This window comes from Dryobates pubescens, chromosome 10 (genome assembly GCF_014839835.1).
Source record: "Dryobates pubescens isolate bDryPub1 chromosome 10, bDryPub1.pri, whole genome shotgun sequence".
Classification (NCBI taxonomy): domain Eukaryota; kingdom Metazoa; phylum Chordata; class Aves; order Piciformes; family Picidae; genus Dryobates; species Dryobates pubescens.
The window spans coordinates 33498977-33520093 of NC_071621.1; the positions used below are offsets into that span (position 1 = coordinate 33498977).

Sequence of the window (21117 nt, forward strand, 5' to 3'; positions counted from 1 at the left end):
CGGGGAGGTGGTGGAGTCACCATCACTGGAGGTGTTCAGGAAGAGACTCGACAGGGTGCTTGGTGCCATGGTTTAGTTGATTAGGTGGTGTTGGATGATAGGTTGGACACGATGATCTTGAAGGTCTCTTCCAACCTGGTTTATTCTATTCTATCCAAAAAGATTTGTCTGCTCAGAGTAATTGCTTTGAGATGTAGTGATTTTTGTCTGAATCTTACACCTGAACCAAGGTGAAAGCAAGCAAAGGGGAAAAAAAAAATGCAGGAAGTACACATAAATCTGACCTCTCACAAATAATGCAGAGATGTGGATTTGCCAAAAGAAGTTGAAAGAATGATAGACTGATACAGCTGATGTGAGCAGTAACACAGATAAACTCACAACTCTACAATCATAATTTACTTGCTAGCCCCAAGGTTGAACTGACAAGCAGAATTATGATGTCATCTGAAAATGGATTGCACTGATTAACATTTTTCTGCTAAGTTAAACCAAACAGTGCTAAGACCTGGTAAGAACACTTCAGATGAAAGGTCTCTTCACTGCAAACCAGTGAGATTCTAGCTGCTGTGACTGCTGAAAGCTTGTGCTCGAGGCTTTGAAATGCTAACAAACCAACCAACCTGCCCCCCGCTGCTTTGAGTCAGGTTTGATGACAGCAGCCAATCCAACTCAGATGTGAATGCCTGGAATTACTACAAAGCTGTCCCAAATTAGAAAGGTGTCAAATATAAACAGATGATCTGGAAGTTAAGGGGGTTTGGAGGAAAAATACCAGTGATGTTCTTAGACTACGTTGGCATCCTCATACTCAAGTTGGAATGAGGAATTCCCTTGGGGGATTCAGAAGTGGGAAAGAAACAACTCTTGAGTGTGTTCTGTGGTAAATTACCTGTAATTCAAGGAGACACAGCAGTCTGGTGGCTGTTTATACTTACACAGTTGAACTTCACTAACTAATGCAGTATCCATGACATTTAAAAACTTGATTTGAAAGGGAAAAATAAACAGGAGCTTCACAGAAAATAATGTCTTGGAGAAGCACTAAGGGGGGAAAAAAAGCCAGCAAAACAATTTTATGGTCCTATGAATAATGCTTTAGAGTCATGAACAGGCAAGTGCATTGGTAATTGAAATATGACACAAACCCAGTTAGGGTCAAGTATTTTATTTTATAGTTTAAGTCTTACACTGAGATCACTAAGCATTTTTTTTTGTATCACCCAAATAAGTTACATTCATTCTGAGCTTTCATGCAGTTTCAAAAAGTTAGATTGGTGGGGGGGAGGGATAAAATTCAAGTGAGCTGTAAAACTCTGCATAACCAAGCCAGAATTCTTTTGCATCAAGTAAATGTTTCCATCTTCCCCTCCTGCTTTGACGGTCCAAACCAATTTCCAAAGCCCCCTCCACCAAATCTGCAGCAATTAACTGGAGACTCACTGAAATTACTGAGACTTTGTGAACACCTTGAGTAAAAGTAGCGAGGCTTCAAATTATGAGCCAGGGCTTCAAATTACAAGTTGCCAGAAGTGACATTTTGCCTGAGGAGAACACTAAATGTCTTAGATGAAAACCTCCTTGCAAAGGGCCAGACCACCACCGATGAGCATGCAGAACAGAAACAAGAGGCAGCAAGCCTCACGTTCACGACCTTCAGCACAGCTTTTAAGGGGAGACGGCATTGATGCAGTCCTCTACGATTTCAAAAAGGTAGTGATAGATATCAGTCCTCCTGGCAATGTCCAGGGCTGTTTCATCCAAGTTGTTTCTCAGGTCGGGTTTCACATAGCGATTCATCAGCAAGAGCTCAAGGGTCTCTCGACTGTTCTTGTTCCCCGCAGCGATATGCAGTGGCGTCAGCAAGCCGTTCGTCTGCGCGTTGATGTCGGCGCCCTGCTGCAGTAAGAAGGCGGCCACCTTTGTGTTGTTCCACTTACAGGCGCTGTGCAGAGGCGTCCAGCCGTCCACCGTCTGCGCGTGAATGTCCGCCCCTTGGGCCACCAACTCGTGGGCAATGTCCAAGTGCCCGCTGTAGGCAGCTCGATGGAGAGGAGTGTACTGATCTTCATCGCGAGCGTTAACCGGGGCCAGCTTTTCGGAAAGGAGCCTCTTCACGGTACTCAGCTGTTTAAAAGGAAGCAGGTAATTGAACAGCAGACTCTGCAAGCAAGATGTGTGGAATGGAATGGCATAGAATAGGATAGAATAGAATATAGCCCTATGAGGAGAGGCTGAGGGAGCTGGGGTTGCTTAGCCTGGAGAAGAGGAGGCTCAGAGGAGCCCTTGTTGCTGTCTGCAACTCCCTGAAGGGAGGGTGTAGCCAGGTGGGGGTTGGTCTCTTCTCCCAGGCAACCAGCACCAGAACAAGAGGACACAGTCTCAGGCTGCACCAGGGGAGGTTTAGACTGGAGGTGAGGAAGAAATTCTTCCCAGAAAGAGAGATTGGCCATTGGAATGTGCTGCCCAGGGAGGTGGTGGAGTCACCATCACTGGAAGTGTTCAGGAGGCAAATGGACGTGGCACTTGAAGCCATGGCTTAGTTAGCCATGAGGTGTTGGGTATTAGGTAATAGGTTGGACTTGATGATCTCTGAGGTCTTTTCCAACCTTATTGATTCTATGATTCACTGTGAAAGATATATCCCCAGGACTGTAGATGGAGCTTGTGTATTTAAGAAAGGCAACTACTGAAAACAAAGGTACATGAGAAAGTAATAAGGTATGTCATAGGAATGTTGTCATCTATTCCTCACTTCCAAGAATACAAAGGGTGCTCTTTTTTTCCCCCCCCATAAAAATACAGGAAAATAGTGACTGTTTACCTATATTTTTAGGGGGGGGAAAAGCCCACAGTTAAAAGGCTTACTTGCCATGAAAAGCTGGGCACGCTTTCAAGCTTTTAGACATTTAGAAGACTGTTAACTTTAACTTTGAACTACACTCAAAGCTTTTGTTTTGAAAGCTAATGGATCTAGAGACACTCTGGTGTGTGTGCAAGCCACTGGATGTGGCTTGCAAAACCAGATCACAGTAGTTCAGAAAGATCAAGGAAACTGCAGATAAATTTTGTTTATGGCTTAAACCGTAGATATCTGCCAAGAATAACATTCTTGTCAGTAATACATAGGAGGGAATAAATGCCTTACCCGATTGTTTTCAGCTGCCCAGAGTAGCAACTTCTCTGGATGTTTCTCCATTTTTTTTTCTTGCATTTCATACCATTCCTCACTTCTTTCTTGTTCATCATCATCATCGTCAGACTGTCCTGACCAACAGCTCTGAGTTCCCACAGGAATCAAATGCCTGTGCGTCTCCAGCAGTTCAAGTTGGTTAAAGTTCTCCATAAAGTCTTCGAACTGCTCGCTGTCGTCATCATCTTCATCGATTTGTTTGTCTTTATTCATTTTCAGTTAGCATCTAGGTGCAGCAAATGTACAACGGTATTTGTAATACCCTGTTAACCACTAATTGCCAATAAAAACCCACGATTCAGACATCAGCAACACCATGACGACCAAAACTCAAGAGCAAAAGCGGCTTTCCTCCACAAAATCGGTCTCTGTCAGGATCCCGTGCTAATATCCCTGCAAAAAAGACACCGTACCATCCCAGTCTGGAAACGGCCGTCCCTGCACACACACACAGCGGAGGCCGAGGGGTGTTCTGCGGAGCTCGCTAGAACACCACGCGTCTTATAAACAAAACATGAGAGAAGCCTTCGGTTCAAAGCAGCGTTTCTGCTCCTCCCCGCGGAGCAGCCCCGCCCAGCGCTCCGCGCTGCCCTCCTCTTTCCCATACGTCCCGAGCAAGGCTAGGCCGGGCCTGGGAGCGCCGGCCATTCTCCTCTCCTGGGATCTCACATAGCCCCGGGAGTCCCTCAGTGCCCATTCTGCTGCCGCGGGCGCCCACTGGAAGCCCGCCCCCGGACCCCGCTTCCCCGTCTCTCTCTGCCTGCAGGCTGCCGGGCTTACTGCCAGCGGCCGACTCCAGCACACAACATTATTCCGGCATCCCGTACACGCTCGCACCCTCTGGACCCCGCTTAGCTTCGGTCGCAACCTGCCTCACCAGCGAACGCACCTGCAGCCGCCGGAGCGCTCGGGGGGCGGGGCCGGGCTCGGGGGGCGGGGCCACCCGCCTAAGGACGCACGCCCACGGCGGCCGGAGGAGCTTTTCCGGCGCGCCCGCGCGCGCCAGCGGATGTGACGCTGGGCTGCCGGGACCGGCTCTGAGCTGACCAACCGTGGCGGCGCCGCGGGAGAAGCGGTGAGTGAGCGCGCGCTTTGAGTGGGGCGGCTCTCGCGAGAGCGGCGCATGGACCGCGGTGGCGGGCCCCGCCCATCCCGGCGGCATGGCAACGGCCCGGGGCGGCGTGTGAGAGCGCCGGGCCACGGGGCGAGGGACCGACACCTTCCCGGTGATGGCTTCTGCTTGCCGTAGGCCACTGGAGCACCATTGCGGCCTCCCCCGTCACCCCCCGTTCTGAGCAGGACAGCGCTCCGGTGAGCTTCGTGCGCTGGCTGCTGCCTTGCACTCCTGAGGGGGAGCGGGCTAGTTGCCGCTGCCGTTACCTTGCGCCGACGCTGAACTCGATGGCGGTGCGACTTGTCCCGGGCACACAGTGCCGCCATGCCCATCTGCCGTGCCTCCTGCCCTGGCACGTGTTGCGGCCGCTTCCGTGAAGTTGCCCCTTCCTTGCACGGCTCCGGGATCCTTGCTCGGGAGGGCTGGCGGTGTCCCGCAAGGTGTCCACGCGTCTTCTGTAATAGCAAATGGTTGAACTGAGCACGGACCTTACCGTGTCTTGAGGTTGTTTGCAAGCAATTAATTTCTAGCAGAAGAAGGGTTAACCGGCTGTGCTGCTCACCGTGCCCTTCGTTCTAATTTCGGTTTTGATTTTGTCTCCTAGACTTTGTGTAGCATCTGTGAGAACAGAAACTGATTATCTGCCGTGTCCAGAGCCTTGTTGTGAGGAGTCGCGGCACGAAGATGAGTGCTATCAATTCACAGTAAGCTCCTGCTGTCTGTAGCTCTCTGCAGTTCTGTCCTACGAGATAGCAGGACTTCTGTATGTTTGGAATGAGTCAAGAGGAGCTTGGAGCATAGAATCACAGAATAGTGATTTCCAGATGAAACCTTCCACTGGGTCTCGCTGCTCAGAGCCCCATCCAGATTGGTGTTGGAATGCTTCTAGGGATGAGGCATTCACACCTTCTCTGGGCAACCTGTCCCAGTGTCTCACCAGCCTCATAGGGAAGAACTTCTTCCTTACATCTGCTCTAAATCTGCCCTCTTTCAGTTTAAAGCTGGTTTAAAGATAATTTGTGTTTTCCCCTCAAGCTGTACTTCCTTTTGTATATATGTAGATATATCAGTGCAAAGAGAGAAATTAAATGGTTGCTCACCAGGTCTTTTCAAAGGCAGAAAACGTGCAAAGGATTGTTTAGTTTTTCATCAGAGAGCTGGTAGCAGTCCTTTTGTTAGAGTAGGCTCATTGGGGTAAGAAAATCTCATGTATATTTAGTGGCTGTGTTGAAATTCTGAAGTGTGTTGCTCTCTAACACAAATTTCCTTGTATTTTTCAGGGATGATGAAGACACTTTCAAAATACTTATTGCTACTGATATTCATCTTGGCTATATGGAGAAGGATCCAGTGCGTGGAAATGATACATTTGTGACTTTTAATGAAATTTTGGAGCAGGCTCAAAAAAATGAGGTAAGTGCTGTGTTTTAGAAAGAGAAGGAGTGAGACTGTGGAAAAGAGGGAAAATCAGGAATAGTGTGGCCAGCAGGAGCAGGGAAGTCGTTCTGCCCCTGTACTCAGCACTGCTTAGACCACACCTTGAGGACTGTGTCCAGTTCTGGGTCCCTCAATTTAAGAAGGACATTGAGACACTTGAACGTGTCCAGAGAAGGACAACAAGGCTGGGGAGAGGCCTTGAGCACAAGCCCTGTGAGGAGAGGCTGAGGGAGCTGGGGTTGCTTAGCCTGGAGAAGAGGAGGCTCAGGGGAAACCTTATTGCTGTCTACAACTACCTGAAGGGAGGTTGTAGCCAGGTGGGGGTTCGTCTCTTCTCCCAGGCAGCCACCACCAAAACAAGAGGACATAGTCTCAAGCTGTGCCAGGGGAGGTTTAGGCTGGAGGTGAGGAGGAAGTTTTTCACGGAAAGAGTTGTTAGCCTTTGGAATGTGCTGCCTGGGGAGGTGGTTGAGTCACCATCCCTGGAGGTGTTCAAGAGGGGATTGGACGTGGCATTTGGTGCCATAGTTTAGTGGTCATGAGGTCTTGGATGACAGGTTGGACTTGATGATCTCTGAGGTCTTTTCCAACCTTACTGATTCTATGATTCCAAGCAATACAGTGCAAGACACAAGATTTCTCTGTGATCCTAATATGTACTAACCTGTCAGCAGCTCTAAAGCTTAATCCTGGACCAATCTTCAGTAATATCAGATTAAATGACTATAAACCATTTAATGCAACCAATTGCATTTCTGTTTCAGTAAAATACCTATTCTTTTGTGAGAACACTCTTAGTGTATTATTACCATGGTTGTATTAGTGGTATTTAGAGGCTTTGTCACTGCAAGAAGGCCAAATAATTGGGGAGAGTGAAGGTAATGATACAAACTCCTCAGACAGCTAAGAAAGCAGGAAAAATAAAAGGTTTTTCAAGTGCTGTTCCTGTTTTTACAGATTGATGGTTTCTGAGTCAAATTATTTGTAATTTTCATGGAGATGATTTTTTTTTTCTTCCTAATGCTTTTGCAAAAGCCAAATATGTGCAGAACTTGCACTTAGTAGTGTGGCAACAGCTGCTGATCTCTTCCCACTAGATACCAGAGCAATGAAAAGATGATGTATCTCCTCATGCCTGGCAAAGAAAATGTTCAGCAGCCACCCTGGGGACCCTTTATTAAAACACTTGGCTGGTAGTGTTTTTTCAGTGCTATCAGTTGTTTTCTCCTGCAACTCTTCATCAGTGGATCTTTTGGGGTTAGGATTTGTTTCAATGAATAATTTAGTTAAACTTTCTTTTACGAGGCAATTAAATACCGCGCCTGCAACTGCCAGCTTGTTTTATGTAGAAGTGCAGATGTGAGAAGTTATGTGGAAGAAATCAATTAATCAGTTTGCTTAGAAGTCTTTCATGGAGATAGAAACAGATCTTTTTGTTACATGCAGGTGGACTTTATTTTGTTAGGTGGAGACCTTTTCCATGATAACAAACCTTCCAGGAAAACGATGCACTGTTGTGTGGAGTCGCTGAGAAGATACTGCATGGGGGATCGTCCTGTTCAGTTTGAGATTCTGAGTGACCAGGCAGTTAATTTTCAGCACAGCAAGTAAGTATGTTCCTAGAAACTGTGGTGTAAGGTTTGGTTTGGGTATTGGGTGAATGTGGGCCCCTCAGTTCAAGAAGGACATCGAGACACTTGAACGTGTCCAGAGAAGGGCAACAAGGCTGGGGAGAGGCCTTGAGCACAGCCCTGTGAGGAGAGGCTGAGGGAGCTGGGATTGTTCAGCCTGGAGAACAGAAGGATCAGGGGTGACCTCATTGCCCTCTACAACTACCTGAAAGGTGGTTGTAGACAGGAAGGGGTTGGTCTCTTCTCCCAGGCAACCAGCACCAGAACAAGAGGACACAGTCTCAAGCTGTGCCAGGGGAGGTTTAGACTCGAAGTGAGGAGAAAGTTCTTCACTGAGAGAGTCGTTCGTCATTGGGATGTGCTGCCCAGGGAGGTGGTGGAGTCGCCGTCCCTGGAGGTGTTCAAGGGGAGATTGGACGTGGCACTTGGTGCCATGGTCTAGTCATGAGGTCTGTTGGGACAGGTTGGACTTGATGATCCTTGGGGTCTCTTCCAACCTTGGTGATACTGTGATTCTCTGACTTGTATCCTTTGTGACTGGAACCTTGAAGTTTGGGACTTGTTTGTATCACTAAGGTTGGAAGAGACCTCAAAGATCATAGAGTCCAGCCTGTCACCACAGACCTCATGACTAGGCCATGGCACCAAGTGCCACATCCAATCCCCTCTTGAACACCTCCAGGGACGGTGACTCCACCACCTCCCTGGGCAGCACATCCCAATGACAAATGACTCTCGTCTTTGTGTGGGACGGTTTATAGGATGACCTCCCCTGTCATCGTTTATAAGTCTGTAAAGGAATTCACCCAATTCTTTGAGACACTTCTGAGTGTCTTCTGACATTTATGTAATGTATCTTTGCTGTCCTGCAAGTGAACCCATTTGCATCAGTTGCTGTGTTAAAATCATCTGAGTTCTTTGTGTGTAAACAAAGGCTACACAGCCCAGTCTGCTTCTGTTGCAGGTACCACACCACATGTTGTACAATGCTACACCATTCCCAGTGGGAATAGAATACAATAGAATTAACCAGGTTAGGAAAGACATTTGAGATCATTGAGACAAACCTCTAATCCAACACTATCTAATCAACTAAACCATGGCCCCAAGCACCCCATCCAGTCTCTTCCTGAACACCTCCAGTGATGGTGACTCCACCACCTCCCTGGGCAGCACATTCATATGGCCAATCTCTCTTTCTATGAAGAACTTCTTCTTAACATCTAGCCTAAACCAGCTTGAGACTGTGTCCTCTTGTTCTGGTGCTGGTTGCCTGGGAGAAGAGACCAATCCCCTCCTGGCTACAACTTCCTTTCAGGTAGTTGTACACAGCAAGAAGGTCTGCCCTGAGCCTCCTCTTCTCCAGGCTAAGCAAGTGCCATTCCAGACCAGGAGTAAGAATCTTGTTGCACTGTGCAGCTTAAGCTTATTCATGGCCACTTAGCACTCTTAATGGTTGGACTCCATGATCTCAAAGGTTTTTTTTCTAACCAAAACAATTCTGTGAGTCTATGCTACCATCATGATGTATTTGTGATGATGTGAAGAGTTTCAAATATTGTCTTTAATAACTTTGCAGATAGATTTTTTCTTTTAAAACTTTTTTATTTCCTCTTCTTTTCCAGGTTTCCATTGGTGAATTATCAGGATCCAAATCTAAACATTTCTATTCCAGTTTTTAGTATTCATGGCAATCATGATGATCCCACAGGGGTAATTATTGTAATAATTGTACTGTTCTGTTACAGAAATACTACTGTTCAAATAGAGATTTATATAGAAGCAGAGCTCGTGAGGAGCAGGCTGATTTTAGTTAGAATAGAGTAGAATAAAGCAGGTTGGAAGAGACCTTCAAGATCATCACGTCCAACCTATCATCCAACACCACCTAATCAACTAAACCATGGCACCAAGCACCCCATCAAGGCTCCTCCTGAACACCTCCAGTGATGGTGACTCCACCACCTCCCTGGGCAGCACATTCCAATGGCCAATCACTTCTTCCTAATTTCCAGCCTAAACCTCCCCTGGTGCAGCCTGAGACTATGTCCTCTTGTTCTGGTGCTGGTTGCCTGGGAGAAAAGACCAACCTCTGCCTGTCTACAGCCTCCCTTAAGGTAGTTGTAGAGAGCAGTAAGGTCACCCCTGAGTCTCCTCCAGGCTAAGCAACCCCAGCTCCCTCAGTCTCTCCTCACAGGGCTGTGTTCCAAGCCCCTCACCAAAATCGTTGCCCTTCTCTGGACACGCTCCAGCAAGTCAACCTCCTTCCTAAACTGAGGAGCCCAAAACTGGACACAGGACTCAAGGTGTGGCCTAACCAGTGCAGTGTACAGGGGCAGAATGACCTCCCTGTTCCTGCTGGCCATACTGTTCCTGATGCAGGCCAGGATGCCATTGGCCCTCCTGGCCACCTGGGAACACTGCAGACTCATCTTCAGCCTGCCGTCAGCTAGCACCCCCAGGTCCCTCTCTGCCTGGCTGCTCTCCAGCCACTCTGACCCCAGCCTGTAGCTCTGCATGGGGTTGTTGTGGCCAATGTGCAGAACCCAGCACTTGGATGTGTTCAATCTCATGCCGTTGCTCCACTCTTCACCTAAATATTTTTGTTTATCTGAAGGAATTCTTTCAATCAGTGGCAACAAGTTAGCTGTCCCATTAAAAAAAGAATGGAAAGAAGTTAGAGAGATCCATGTAAACTATGGCTAAATTCTAAGTGTATATAGATTTCACTGAGAACACAATCCTTTGTCATTCCAAGAAATGGTAGCCTTTCAGGAAGTCTCTAGAATAAGTTCCTTCTGCAGAGACTGAAAACATTTTTCCTAAGGGGGCTTTTGAGACTCTGATTTGTTCACATGCAATTTGTGTGCATCCAATGCCAGTTTAAAAATAAACAGCTAGGAGTAAGGAGAGAAAGGACATTTAGAAAGCAGCAAGGCACTTGTGTTGAATGAATAGTCTTGCATTTTAGATCAAACAGCAGTGTGTCCTGCCAAACCCATGGTATGCCATGGAGATGAGTGTTAGAACAACAGAAGCTTACCTCTGAACCTACTATGAAGGAGTTAGCTTGAGGAGTTTTCTGTACTGGTGTAGAGACTCTGGCCAGTTGGTGGGGGTGTGTGATTTGGTTTTGTTTTTCTACATGATTTAATGTTTAATTTTGCACTATTCAAATTGAGCGAGACCTGTAAGGAAAAGGGATTTCATTGTGTACCCATGAGTACAAAAAAAACCACCCCAACTAGCTGATGTGACTGGGTTTGTCAGCTGCAGAAGGAAGTTGCTCGAGGAAAGAGGTTCTCTCTTTTGAGACTGTTTTGCTTTGGCTTTGAAAACAAAATGTTGTTCCACTCTGAAGTTTTTGTTTCTCACTGTCTCACTACAGGCAGATACACTGTGTGCCCTGGATATTTTAAGCTGTGCAGGATTGTTGAATCACTTTGGACGTTCATCTTCTGTGGAGAAGATAGATATTAGTCCCATTTTGTTGTGTAAGGGTAGAACAAAAATTGCCCTGTATGGCTTGGGTAAGTATTTGCCTGCCAGACTGTTCCTCCAGTACTCAAACTCAGTAGTTCTAAATGAAGTTGGAACACATATGTAGTGCTGCAACAGATAGGAAGGTCTAAGTAATGTTAAAGAATATGAATTCAGTGTCAGGTTTCTCATCCTCCTGCATTCTCACTGGCTGGCAGAGGTTTTTTCTCTGCTTTTTTTAAGAAAAAACCCAAATCCTCCAATAACTTCCGCAGAATCACCAAGGTTGGAAGAGACCTCAAAGATCATCAAGTCCAACCTGTCACCACAGACCTCATGACTAAACCATGGCACCGAGTGCCACATCCAATCCCCTCTTAAACATCTTCAGGGATGGTGCCTCCACCACCTCCCTGGGCAGCACATTCCAGTGGCTAATAACTCTCTCAGTGAAGAACTTCCTCCTCACCTCAAGCCTAAACTTCCCCTGGTGCAGCTTGAGACTGTGTCCTCATGTTCTGGTGCTGGTTGCCTGGGAGAAGAGACCAACCCCCTCCTGGCTACAACCACCTTTCAGGTAGTTGTAGATGGCAATAAGGTCTCCCCTGAGCCTCTTCTCCAGGCTAAACAACCCCAGCTCCCTCAGCCTCTCCTTGTAGGACTTGTGCTTGAGGCCACTGCCCAGCCTCGTTGCCCTTCTCTGGACACGTTCAAGAGTCTCAATGTCAAGATGTAAACATATTGAAATACATAAACATATTGAAATGCATCATGGACCCTGGGCATGGGAGGTTGGTAGGGGTTTTTTTTTGTTAAAACCACCAAGGAAATAAGCAGTGGCCAACAGTTCAGAAGCACTGCAGACTTTTTCTGGCTGTATGGGAAAGCACGGACTTGACAGAGTTTGTGGTTTACACAGAAGCACAGGATGTTAGTGTTTGGAAGGGACCTCAAAAGATGATGTAGTGCACCCCACCCCCTGCCAGAGCAGGTCTCACAGGTGTAGATCCAGGCAGGTTTTCAGTGTCTCCAGAGATGGAGACTCCACAACCTCTCTGGACAGCCTGTTCTAGTGCTCTGTCACCTTCACAGTGAAAATTGTTTTCCTTATGTTTCTGTGGAACATCCTGTGCTCCAGCTTGCACCTCTTGCCCTTTGTCCTGTCATTGAACATCACTGAGAAGAGCCTGGCTCTCTCCTCTGAACACTCACCCTTCACATACTTACAAACATTAATGAGGTTACCCCTCAGTCTTCTCCAAGCTAAAGAGCCCCATCTCCCTCAGCCTTTCCTCATAAGGGAAATGTTCCACACCCCTAATCATTTTTGAAGCTCTGTGCTGGACTCATTCAGCAGTTCCCTGTTCTTCCTCAACTGAGGGGCTCAGATCTGGACACAGTACTCCAGATGCAGCCTCACCAGAGCAGAGTGGGAGTGGAGCTTCTCTCCACTAACCACAGCCCTAATACACCCTGGGCTGCCACTGGGCTTCTTAGCCACCAGGGCACATTGCTGGCTCGTTGTCATGTTGTCCACCAGGAAGTATGCTTAAACACTCCATCTCTAATCAGTAGCATTTGTGTTTTAGACACCACCTTAAAAGAAAACACACATCTTACTTTGTCCACAAGAAACAAAACACCTGTTCTGATAGCTTTCATTCTGTCCATAGTCAGTTTGGCACTAGAAACTGGCAAGAGGTCTCCAACCCGATGCAATGAAACTGCTTTTAGCAACATTGGAACATGTCAAGAGAAGGGCAACAAAGTGGTGAGGGATTTGGAGCACAAACCCTATGAGGAGAGGCTGAGGGAGCTGGGGCTGCTTAGCCTGGAGAAGAGGAGGCTCAGGGGAGACTTTATTGCTGTCTGTACCTACCTGAAGGGAGGTTGTAGCCAGGTGGGGGTTGGTCTCTTCTCCCAGGCAACCAGCACCAGAACAAGAGGACACAGTCTCAAGCTCAAGGGGAGGTTTAAGCTGGATGTTAGGAGGAAGTTCTTCACAGACAAGAGTGATTGGCCATTGGAATGTGCTGCCCAGGGAGGTGATGGAGTCACCATCGCTGGAGGTGTTTAGGAAGAGACTGGATGGGATGCTGGTGCCATGGTTTAGTTGATTAGATGGTGTTGGGTGATAGGTTGGACTCCATGATCTCAAAGGTCTTTTCCAACCTGGTCTGGTCTATTCTATTCTATTCCAATTGTTTAAAGGTGGATTTCATGTTAAAATGTCTTATTTTCAGAAGTCTCTCTAGCAAAATAGCCAATTTATACTTTAATCTGTCCAAAATCACGCCTCAGACTTCTTAGGTCATGAAAATGAAGATCTGATCTCGCCACAAGGTTGTGTTCTTCCTGCTCTTTTTAGTAGAACTGCTGTTAAAAATGCTTTAAAATAAAGGGTTGGTGTACCACCCAAAAATGATTCCCTGTTTCCTTTTGTCCACTCCAGGCTCTATTCCTGATGAGAGGTTGTATCGTATGTTTCTCAATAAGAAAGTAACCATGCTGAGACCAAAGGAAGATGAAGATAGTTGGTTTAACTTGTTTGTGCTTCATCAAAATAGGTAACAGTATTGACTGAATTGGGGTGACTTACAAACCTGTTGTGTTGTTTCTTTAAACTGCCTTGGAAAGGATAGGTATGAAACCCAGCTGGGCACTTAGTGCTTCTTGTGCTTGTGAATAGCTAATCCATTAAGATTTTCCCATATAAAAGCGGTGTTTTACAGCTCTTCCTAGAAGAGAACCATAAAGGGGGAAAGCTGAAATAAATTAATTAAGAATGCTGGGCAACAAAGTGGTGAGGGATTTGGAGCACAAGCCCTGTGAGGAGAGGCTGAGGGAGCTGGGGTTGCTTAGCCTGGAGAAGAGGAGACTCAAGGGTGACATTATTGTAGAAAGCAACTACCTGAAGGGAGGTTGTAGCCAGGTGGGGGTTGGTCTCTTCTCCCAGGCAACCAGCACCAAAACAAGAGGACACAGTCTCAAGCTGTGCCAGGGAAAGTTTAGGCTTGAGGTGAGGACAAAGTTCTTCCCAGAAAGAGTAATTGGCCATTGGAATGTGCTGCCCAGGGAGGTGGTGGAGTCACCATCCCTGGAGGTGTTCAAGAGGGGATTGGAGGTGGCACGTGAAGCCATGGTTTAGTTAGTCCTGAGGTGTTGGGTGACAGGTTGGACTTGATGATCTCTGAGGTCTTTTCTAACCTTATTGATTCTATGATTCTAAGTCTTGTCTGCTTGTTAGAGCTGAAGGAGTATTAAAGTTCATATTGTATTTTCTGTCCTTGTTTAAACTATAATTTGATGAGTACTGTACCTTCCCTTGCACTGCTATACTTGGCACAGTTACTCTTGAAGAGAGGAAAGGCAGCATGTGTTATTTATTCCTACATGCTTCTCCCAGCAATGGTAGTGGGAACAAACAGAGTTCTCTTCCACATCCTTTCTCAGTTTTTCCTGAGTAAGAGTGTAATCCTTATGTTGAGTCCTGTGTCCAGTTCTGGGCCCCTCAGTTTAGGAAAGATGTTGAGTTGCTGGAAGGTGTCCAGAGAAGGGCAACAAAGCTGGGGAGGGGTTTGGAGCACAGCCCTGTGAGGAGAGGCTGAGGGAGCTGGGGTTGCTTAGCCTGGAGAGGAGGAGGCTCAGAGGAGACCTTATTGCTCTCTACAACTACCTGAAGGGAGATTGTAGGCAGGTGGGGGTTGGTCTCTTCTCCCAGGCAACCAGCACCAGAACAAGAGGACACAGTCTCAAGCTGTGGCAGGGAAGGTTCAGGCTGGATGTTAGGAAGTTGTTCTTCCCAGAAAGAGAGATTGGCCATTGGAATGTGCTGCCCAGGGATATGGTGGAGTCACCATCACTGGAGGTGTTTAAGAGGAGACTGGATGAGGCACTTGGTGCCATGGTTTAGTTGATTAGATGGTGTTGGGTGATAGGTTGGACTTGATGATCTCTGAGGTCTTTTCAACCTGGTTAATTCTATTCTAAATGTGCAAGTAATAGTGAGGCAGAAGTAAACAAATGTACCTGAAATGTAGTATAGGTGAGATCTGTTTTCTGTTATGTTCTGTATCATATTAAATCACACTGATGTCTCTGTACTCCTTTGATCCCCCTTTGCCCACCCATAACTGTTAGGACTCTAATTATTTTTCTCTCTTCTTGAACAGGAGCAAACATGGAGCTACCAACTACATTCCAGAGCAGTTCTTAGATGATTTTATCAATCTGGTTGTGTGGGGTCACGAGCATGAGTGCAAAATAGATCCGTTCCCAAATGAACAGCAACGTTTCTATGTTTCTCAGCCAGGAAGCTCAGTGGTGACAGCTCTGTCTCCTGGAGAAGCTGTGAAGAAGTGTGTGATCTTTTCTTTTTGTCATGATTGTATCTCTTGCCCCGTGTCTTTCTGTTCTTTTGAGAAAGGAAAATCGCTTCCAAGCGTGAAAGGACTTGTGTTACAGTGTGGATTAGCTCCAGAGTATAACATAAGGCAGTAGATGGAATCAGTACCTAGGATAACTTTTGATTTACTTAGGATTCAACCTAACATTTGAAGGAAATGAAGGCATTGTGTACATGTGGAATAAGCACAATCTAAATATCACAGAACTGAAGTTTGGCAGGGCCAGCCCTGAAGCACAGATCCAAGGGCTTCCTACAGCATTTAAACTTTGAGTCCTGAAAAGTCAGCATGAATTTAAAACAATTCTTTATATAATAGTTCTTTAAAGCTTATCTCTTAGTAAGTCACCTTTCCCCTTCCAGACACATTGGTTTGCTGCGTGTTAGAGGGAAAAAAATGAAGATGCAGAAGATTCCTCTGGAGACAGTGCGAACTTTCCACATGGAGAACGTTGTTCTAGCTGATCATCCAGATCTGTTTAATCCTGACAATCCTAAAGTAACTCAGGCAATACAAGCATTCTGCATGGAAAAGGTAACTTGCAGTGTCAGCAGTATGTGGGTCAGAGTGTATGGATGGGGACTGGGGTCTGTGACTGATGTTGAGACTGGAAGATGAGAAATCTTGTGTCTTGCACTGTATTACTTAGAATCATAGAATCAGTAAGGCTGGAAAAGACCTCAAAGATCATCAAGTCCAACCTGTCACCACAGACCTCATAACCACTAAAGCATGGCTTCAAGTGTCACGTCCATTTCCCTCTTGAACACCTCCAGGGATGGTGACTCCACCATCTCCCTGGGCAGCACATTCAATGGCTAACAACTCTTTCTGTGAAGAGCTTCCTCCTCACCTGGAGATGGACTTGAGCAGTGTTTCCATAGGAAGCTGGTTACATGACATTCACTGCAGCCTTACCTTCCAGGTGTCTTGACTGGGATGACCTATCAAAGTAGGCTGGAACTGCTTTATGGGGGGTCTGTGTCATCTTTGTCCCAAAACTCCTGCCTTAGAGTGGGGCAGTGTTGGGTGTGCACTTTGGAGCCAGCATAAATACATATGCCTAAGCCCTGGGACCTGGGCTGTGCAGTGCAAAGTAGCAGGAGTAACAATGCAGGTTTATTAACCATTCTTCCTTCTTTGGTCTGTATAAGTCTCTTCCTGCTTTTCCCTGAACTAGAAATGTATCAAAGGCTAATGCTTATGAAGTAAAATAGTATGAGTGATCAGTGATGTGTAGTGCTGGACTATGCTGTATCTGAAAGATAAGCCTTTCGTTGTTACTTTGTCTCTCATTCATTGTTTTGGTACATACGTGTTTCACATTCTAGAATTAGCTACTTCTATAGGTCCTGCCTGCAGCTGGATATTGTACTTGTTTTATTTGAAGAGTTTAGGCATCTGCAAGAGAACAAAGTGGAATTGACTTTCAGATTCTGCTTCACAGGTCGAGCTGATGTTGGACAGCGCAGAACGAGAACGCTTGCTAAATCCACGCCAGCCAGAGAAGCCTCTCATACGATTACGAGTAAGAAGTTCCTCCATTTGCATTGCTTTGGTTTGAAAGGTCATAGAATCATGGAATCAATAAGGTTAGAAAAGACCTCAGAGATCATCAAGACCAACCTATCACCCAACATCTCATGACTAACTAAACCATGGTACCAAGTGCCACGTCCAATCCCTTTTTGAGCACTTCCGGGGATGGTGACTCCACCACCTCCCTGGGCAGCACATTCCAATGGCAAATCACTCCTTCTGGGAAGAACTTTCTCCTCACCTCCAGCCTAAACTTCCCCTGGTGCAACTTGAGACTGTGTCCTCTTGGTCTGGTGCTGGTTGCCCAGGAGAATAGACCAACCCCCACCTGGCTACAACCTCCCTTCAGGTAGTTGTAGAGAGCAAGAAGTTCTCCCCTGAGCCTCCTCTTCTCCAGGCTAAACAAGAAAAAGTTTCAAAGCAAAGTCATACTGCTGTACAAATATATAACATATGGAACTTCTTACTGTGTACAGGCAAACATAGATCACCTTCACAGCATGATTCTGTTTACCTGTGGTATGACCAGTGTTCTGTGGTAAAGGCTGGGCTCTCAGTCATAACTACACTTCACTACTGGTTTGAGAGCCTATTTACAGAGTTTTTCTCCAGTCATATTATCATTTGTGGAAGTTTTCCTGGCTACTATTAAGTGAAACAAATCAGGAACAAGTTATGAATCCAGGCTGTGAATTTCTGTTCTGTTAATATTTATCATTAGCTGTTATTGTCCATTAAGAATCTTCTGTACTATGGTAGAGCATTAATTTTAGGTGGACTTATTTTCTACTTTAATTTTTTTCCTTTGAAGGAGGACAACCTCCTCCTGACTTGTGTGGCTTCTCTGTTTTAGGTTGTTGCATATTTGACCTTTTCCCTTCCTCTCTTAGGTTGATTATGCAGGTGGCTTTGAACCCTTCAGTGTCCATCGTTTCAGCCAGAAGTACATGGACAGGGTGGCCAACCCAAAAGACATCATACACTTTTTCAGGCATCGGGAACAGAAAGAGAAAAATGGTAATTATAAAGGCAGGGGTCATTGACTGGCCAAGTTCTTCCTTGACTTGGTTACCTGGCACTTGCAAAGGCTTGGTGTCTACCATCTAATGTGCTATAGAAGGAGTAAAGATGCATCATTTCATAGAATCATAAAATCAGTAAGGTTGGAAAAGACCTCAGAGATCATCAAGTCCAACCTGTCACCCAACACCTCAGGGCTAACTAAACCATGGCACCAAGTGCCACCTCCAATCCCTTTTTGAACACCTCCAGTGATGGTGACTCCACCACCTCCCTGGGCAGCACATCCCAATGGCCAATTACTCTTTCTGGGAAGAACTTTCTCCTTACCTCCAGCCTGAACTTCCCCAGGCACAGCTTGAGACTGTGTCCTCTTGTTCTGGTTCTGGGTGCCTGGGAGAAGAGACCAACCCCCACCTGGCTACAACCTCCTTTCAGGTACTTGTAGAGAGCAATAAGGTCTCCCCTAAGTGAGTCTATATATGGCACAAGTATTTCTGTTCTATTTCTGGGATTGTCTAAAATTCTGATTTTCAGCACAGTATCTGTTGACAGTTAGTCATAAATAATTCCTTGTTCCTTGGCCTCAAACCTTATTGAGTTGCTTACAGTAATATATAGAACCCTATGCCAGACTGAGTTACCTCATGATTCCAGGGTAATTGCCATGCAAGCAGTGAACACCTCACTCCTGAGACTCCTCAGAATGAGATTGTTGGGTTTGGTACTCTGCAGAAAAGGAGATGGGTGTTGTGTATTTTTCCCTTTTGCCTTTTAAATGTTATTACTGTCTTAATTCATAGAATAGAATCATAGAATCAATAAGGTTGGAAAAGACCTCAGAGATCATCAAGTCCAACCTGTCACCCAACACCTCAGGACTACTAAACCATGGCTTGATGTTTATGTCTAAAAAAAATAGAGAGAGAGAAAGGTCCAAATGTACAACCACATTTTGTTTGCCCTAATTGATGATGTGCATGAGGTGCTCTGGGCTTCTCTATTCCAGGTATGTCTGCTCAGACATTGGTGCAAACCAAATACCAGCTGTTCCTGTTGTAGCATTTCCCACTGTGCTCAGAATTTTTAATAAGTGGTTAATAGATGTTGCCCAAATAGCCCCTAATGAAGATACAGCTTGCACAAGAACATGCTGTGCTAAAGGACTGTTAATATTTCACATTAGTGCCTTGTAAGGACTCCAGTTCCACTGACAGTTTTTACTGACACTGTCAGCTTTAGGAGTTCAAAACAGGATGTTTTAGGAACATTTAACATTGTAATTAGGCTGCATTGATCTTGGTGTGTTTTGCCTTTTCTAATCACATAGAATCACTGAATTGTTACAGGCTGGAAGGGAGCTTGAAAGATCATTTAGTTGTAGAATCAATAAGGTTGGAAAAGACCTCAGAAATCAAGTGCCACATCCAGTCCCCTCTTGAACACCTTCAGGGCTGAGGGCTCCACCTCCCTGGGCAGCACATTCCCATGGCTGCCCAGTTCTGGGAAGAACTTTCTCCTCACCTCCAGCCTAAACTTCCCTTGGCACAGCTTGTTGTAGAGAGTGATAAGGTCTCCCCTGAGCTTCCTCTTCTCCAGGCTAAATAACCTGAAGGGAGGTTGCAGCCTAGTGGGGATTGGTCTCTTCTCCCAGGCAACCAGCACCAGAACAAGAGGACACAGTCTCAAGCTGTGCCAGGGGAGGTTTAGGCTGGATGTTTAGGAAGAAATTCTTCACAGAAAGAGAGATTGGCCATTGGAATGTGCTGCCCAGGGAGGTGGTGGAGTCACCATCCCTGGAGGTGTTTAGGAAGAGACTGGATGGGGCACTTGGTGCTGTGGTGTAGTTGATTAGATAGTGTTTGATAATAGGTTGGTCTCAATGATCTTGAAGGTCTTTTCCAACCTGGTTTATGCTATGCTCTGCTCTTCTCTTCTACTCTATTCTACCCCCAGTTCCCTCAGCTTCTCCTCATAGGGCTTGTGCTCAAGACCCCTCCCCAGCCTCATTGCCCTTCTCTGGACACGTTCCAGTGTCTCAGTATCATGTCCGACCCCCTTGCCAGAGCAGGCTCACCTAGAGTGGGCCATACATGAATGCATCCAAGTGAGGTTTGGTATGCCTCCAGGAAAGGAGAATGCACAGCCTCTCTGGGCAGCCTGTTCCAGTGTTTTGTCACACTCACAGTGACAAAGCTTTTCCTTATGGAGCTCAAGCTTGCACCCATGGTATAGTCTCCTTAACATTTTCAGAACACAGTGCAGCTGCCACATCTGTCACCATGTTTTATCAATGCATTTTAATTTTCCTTCTTAATGTGCACCTTGTCTTCAGGAAGGGAATGTGAAAACAATACCAATCTTTGCACTGTTCCATTAGATGCCCTCTACTACATGGGAGGTGGCTTATAAAGCACTCAGAGTTTTCAGTACATGTGCATATTATTCCATGGTTCAATTCAGGTAATGTTAAGACTTCAGGAGTTCACAAGTTGTTAGTTTGTTTTGTCACAGCTGCTGATATATCAAAGCTAACAGAACAGTGTTTTGTGCTTGAATGTGGCAGATGTCTGAAAGCAGTCTGTAGTCACCCTCTTTGTGTGGTATGTGGTAACCTCAGTTGATTATCCCTTTCCTTCTTCTGTCATTCCTGCCTTGATGGCCAAGAATGGGGGGGCAGCCTCAACAAGCTATGAAAATCACCATGCTTGGGAGGAGAATTCCTCCTCTAGTAACAAATTACTTACAACACCCCCCCTCCCCCCTTATTCTTTGATGAGTCCTTTGATTTTTCTTCTGCTTGTGATCTTCCAAAGTTCAATTATAATAGCATCCAGGGCATGGTATTCAGTTTATAATTACAGGCATTTGGTAGTTGGAAGAACACTTTGTATCTGCTAGAGGTGGAGTTGTCTTGTACAATTCTTGCATCCATTATGCTTTACCTGTGTTTCCAGACAGGAGGCTCTATGGTTAGAGCAAGAAACCTTGCATATAAAAGGTGCCAAAATTCTTAAGAGGCCTATATTAGCTTACATCTTATTGCAAACTTCAAACAGGGAATAATTAATGTGACATGTACTGGGGAGGTGGGGGGGGTCACCATCACTGGAAGTGCTTTAAAAGAGCCTGGATGATAGTGGAGCCACCATCACTGGAAGTGTTTAAAAAGAGCCTGCATGGGGCACTTGGTGCCATGGTTCAGTTGATTAGATGGTGTTGGGTGATAGGTTGGACCTGATGATCTTTGAAGGTCTTTTCCAACCTGGATCATTCTGTATTCTGTCTTGGATGAAC

The 21117-nt window shown here is 46.0% G+C and overlaps 2 protein-coding genes across 4 annotated transcripts in view; one reads left to right on the top strand and one right to left on the bottom strand.

The window, feature by feature from the left end:
• Positions 1-1161: 1161 nt before the first annotated feature.
• On the bottom strand, positions 1162-4089 carry ANKRD49 (ankyrin repeat domain 49). 3 transcript variants are annotated; one of them, XM_054164660.1, is made up of 3 exons: positions 4071-4089; positions 3149-3419; positions 1162-2163 (listed from the first exon to the last, which is right to left on the bottom strand). In XM_054164660.1, the coding sequence occupies exons 2-3, from the start codon at positions 3404-3406 to the stop codon at positions 1669-1671; spliced, it is 753 nt and encodes a 250-aa protein (XP_054020635.1). In that variant the 5' UTR covers positions 3407-3419; positions 4071-4089; the 3' UTR covers positions 1162-1668. The 3 variants fall into 3 exon arrangements, with proteins under 3 accessions (XP_054020635.1, XP_009904426.1, XP_054020634.1); XM_009906124.2 differs by lacking the exon at positions 4071-4089 and having other exon boundaries at positions 1162-2127; positions 3149-3459; XM_054164659.1 differs by lacking the exon at positions 4071-4089 and having other exon boundaries at positions 3149-3459.
• Positions 4090-4988: 899 nt separating this feature from the next.
• MRE11 (MRE11 homolog, double strand break repair nuclease) overlaps positions 4989-21117 on the top strand; it is a 30916-nt gene continuing 14787 nt past the window's right edge. The window contains exons 1-10 of the mRNA XM_054164789.1: positions 4989-5011; positions 5588-5720; positions 7191-7351; positions 9001-9088; positions 10764-10905; positions 13308-13422; positions 15028-15213; positions 15624-15795; positions 16709-16789; positions 17691-17817. Coding sequence (XP_054020764.1) covers positions 4992-5011; positions 5588-5720; positions 7191-7351; positions 9001-9088; positions 10764-10905; positions 13308-13422; positions 15028-15213; positions 15624-15795; positions 16709-16789; positions 17691-17817 — 1225 coding nt within the window. The 5' untranslated portion in view covers positions 4989-4991. The remainder of the gene's footprint in view (positions 5012-5587; positions 5721-7190; positions 7352-9000; positions 9089-10763; positions 10906-13307; positions 13423-15027; positions 15214-15623; positions 15796-16708; positions 16790-17690; positions 17818-21117) is intronic.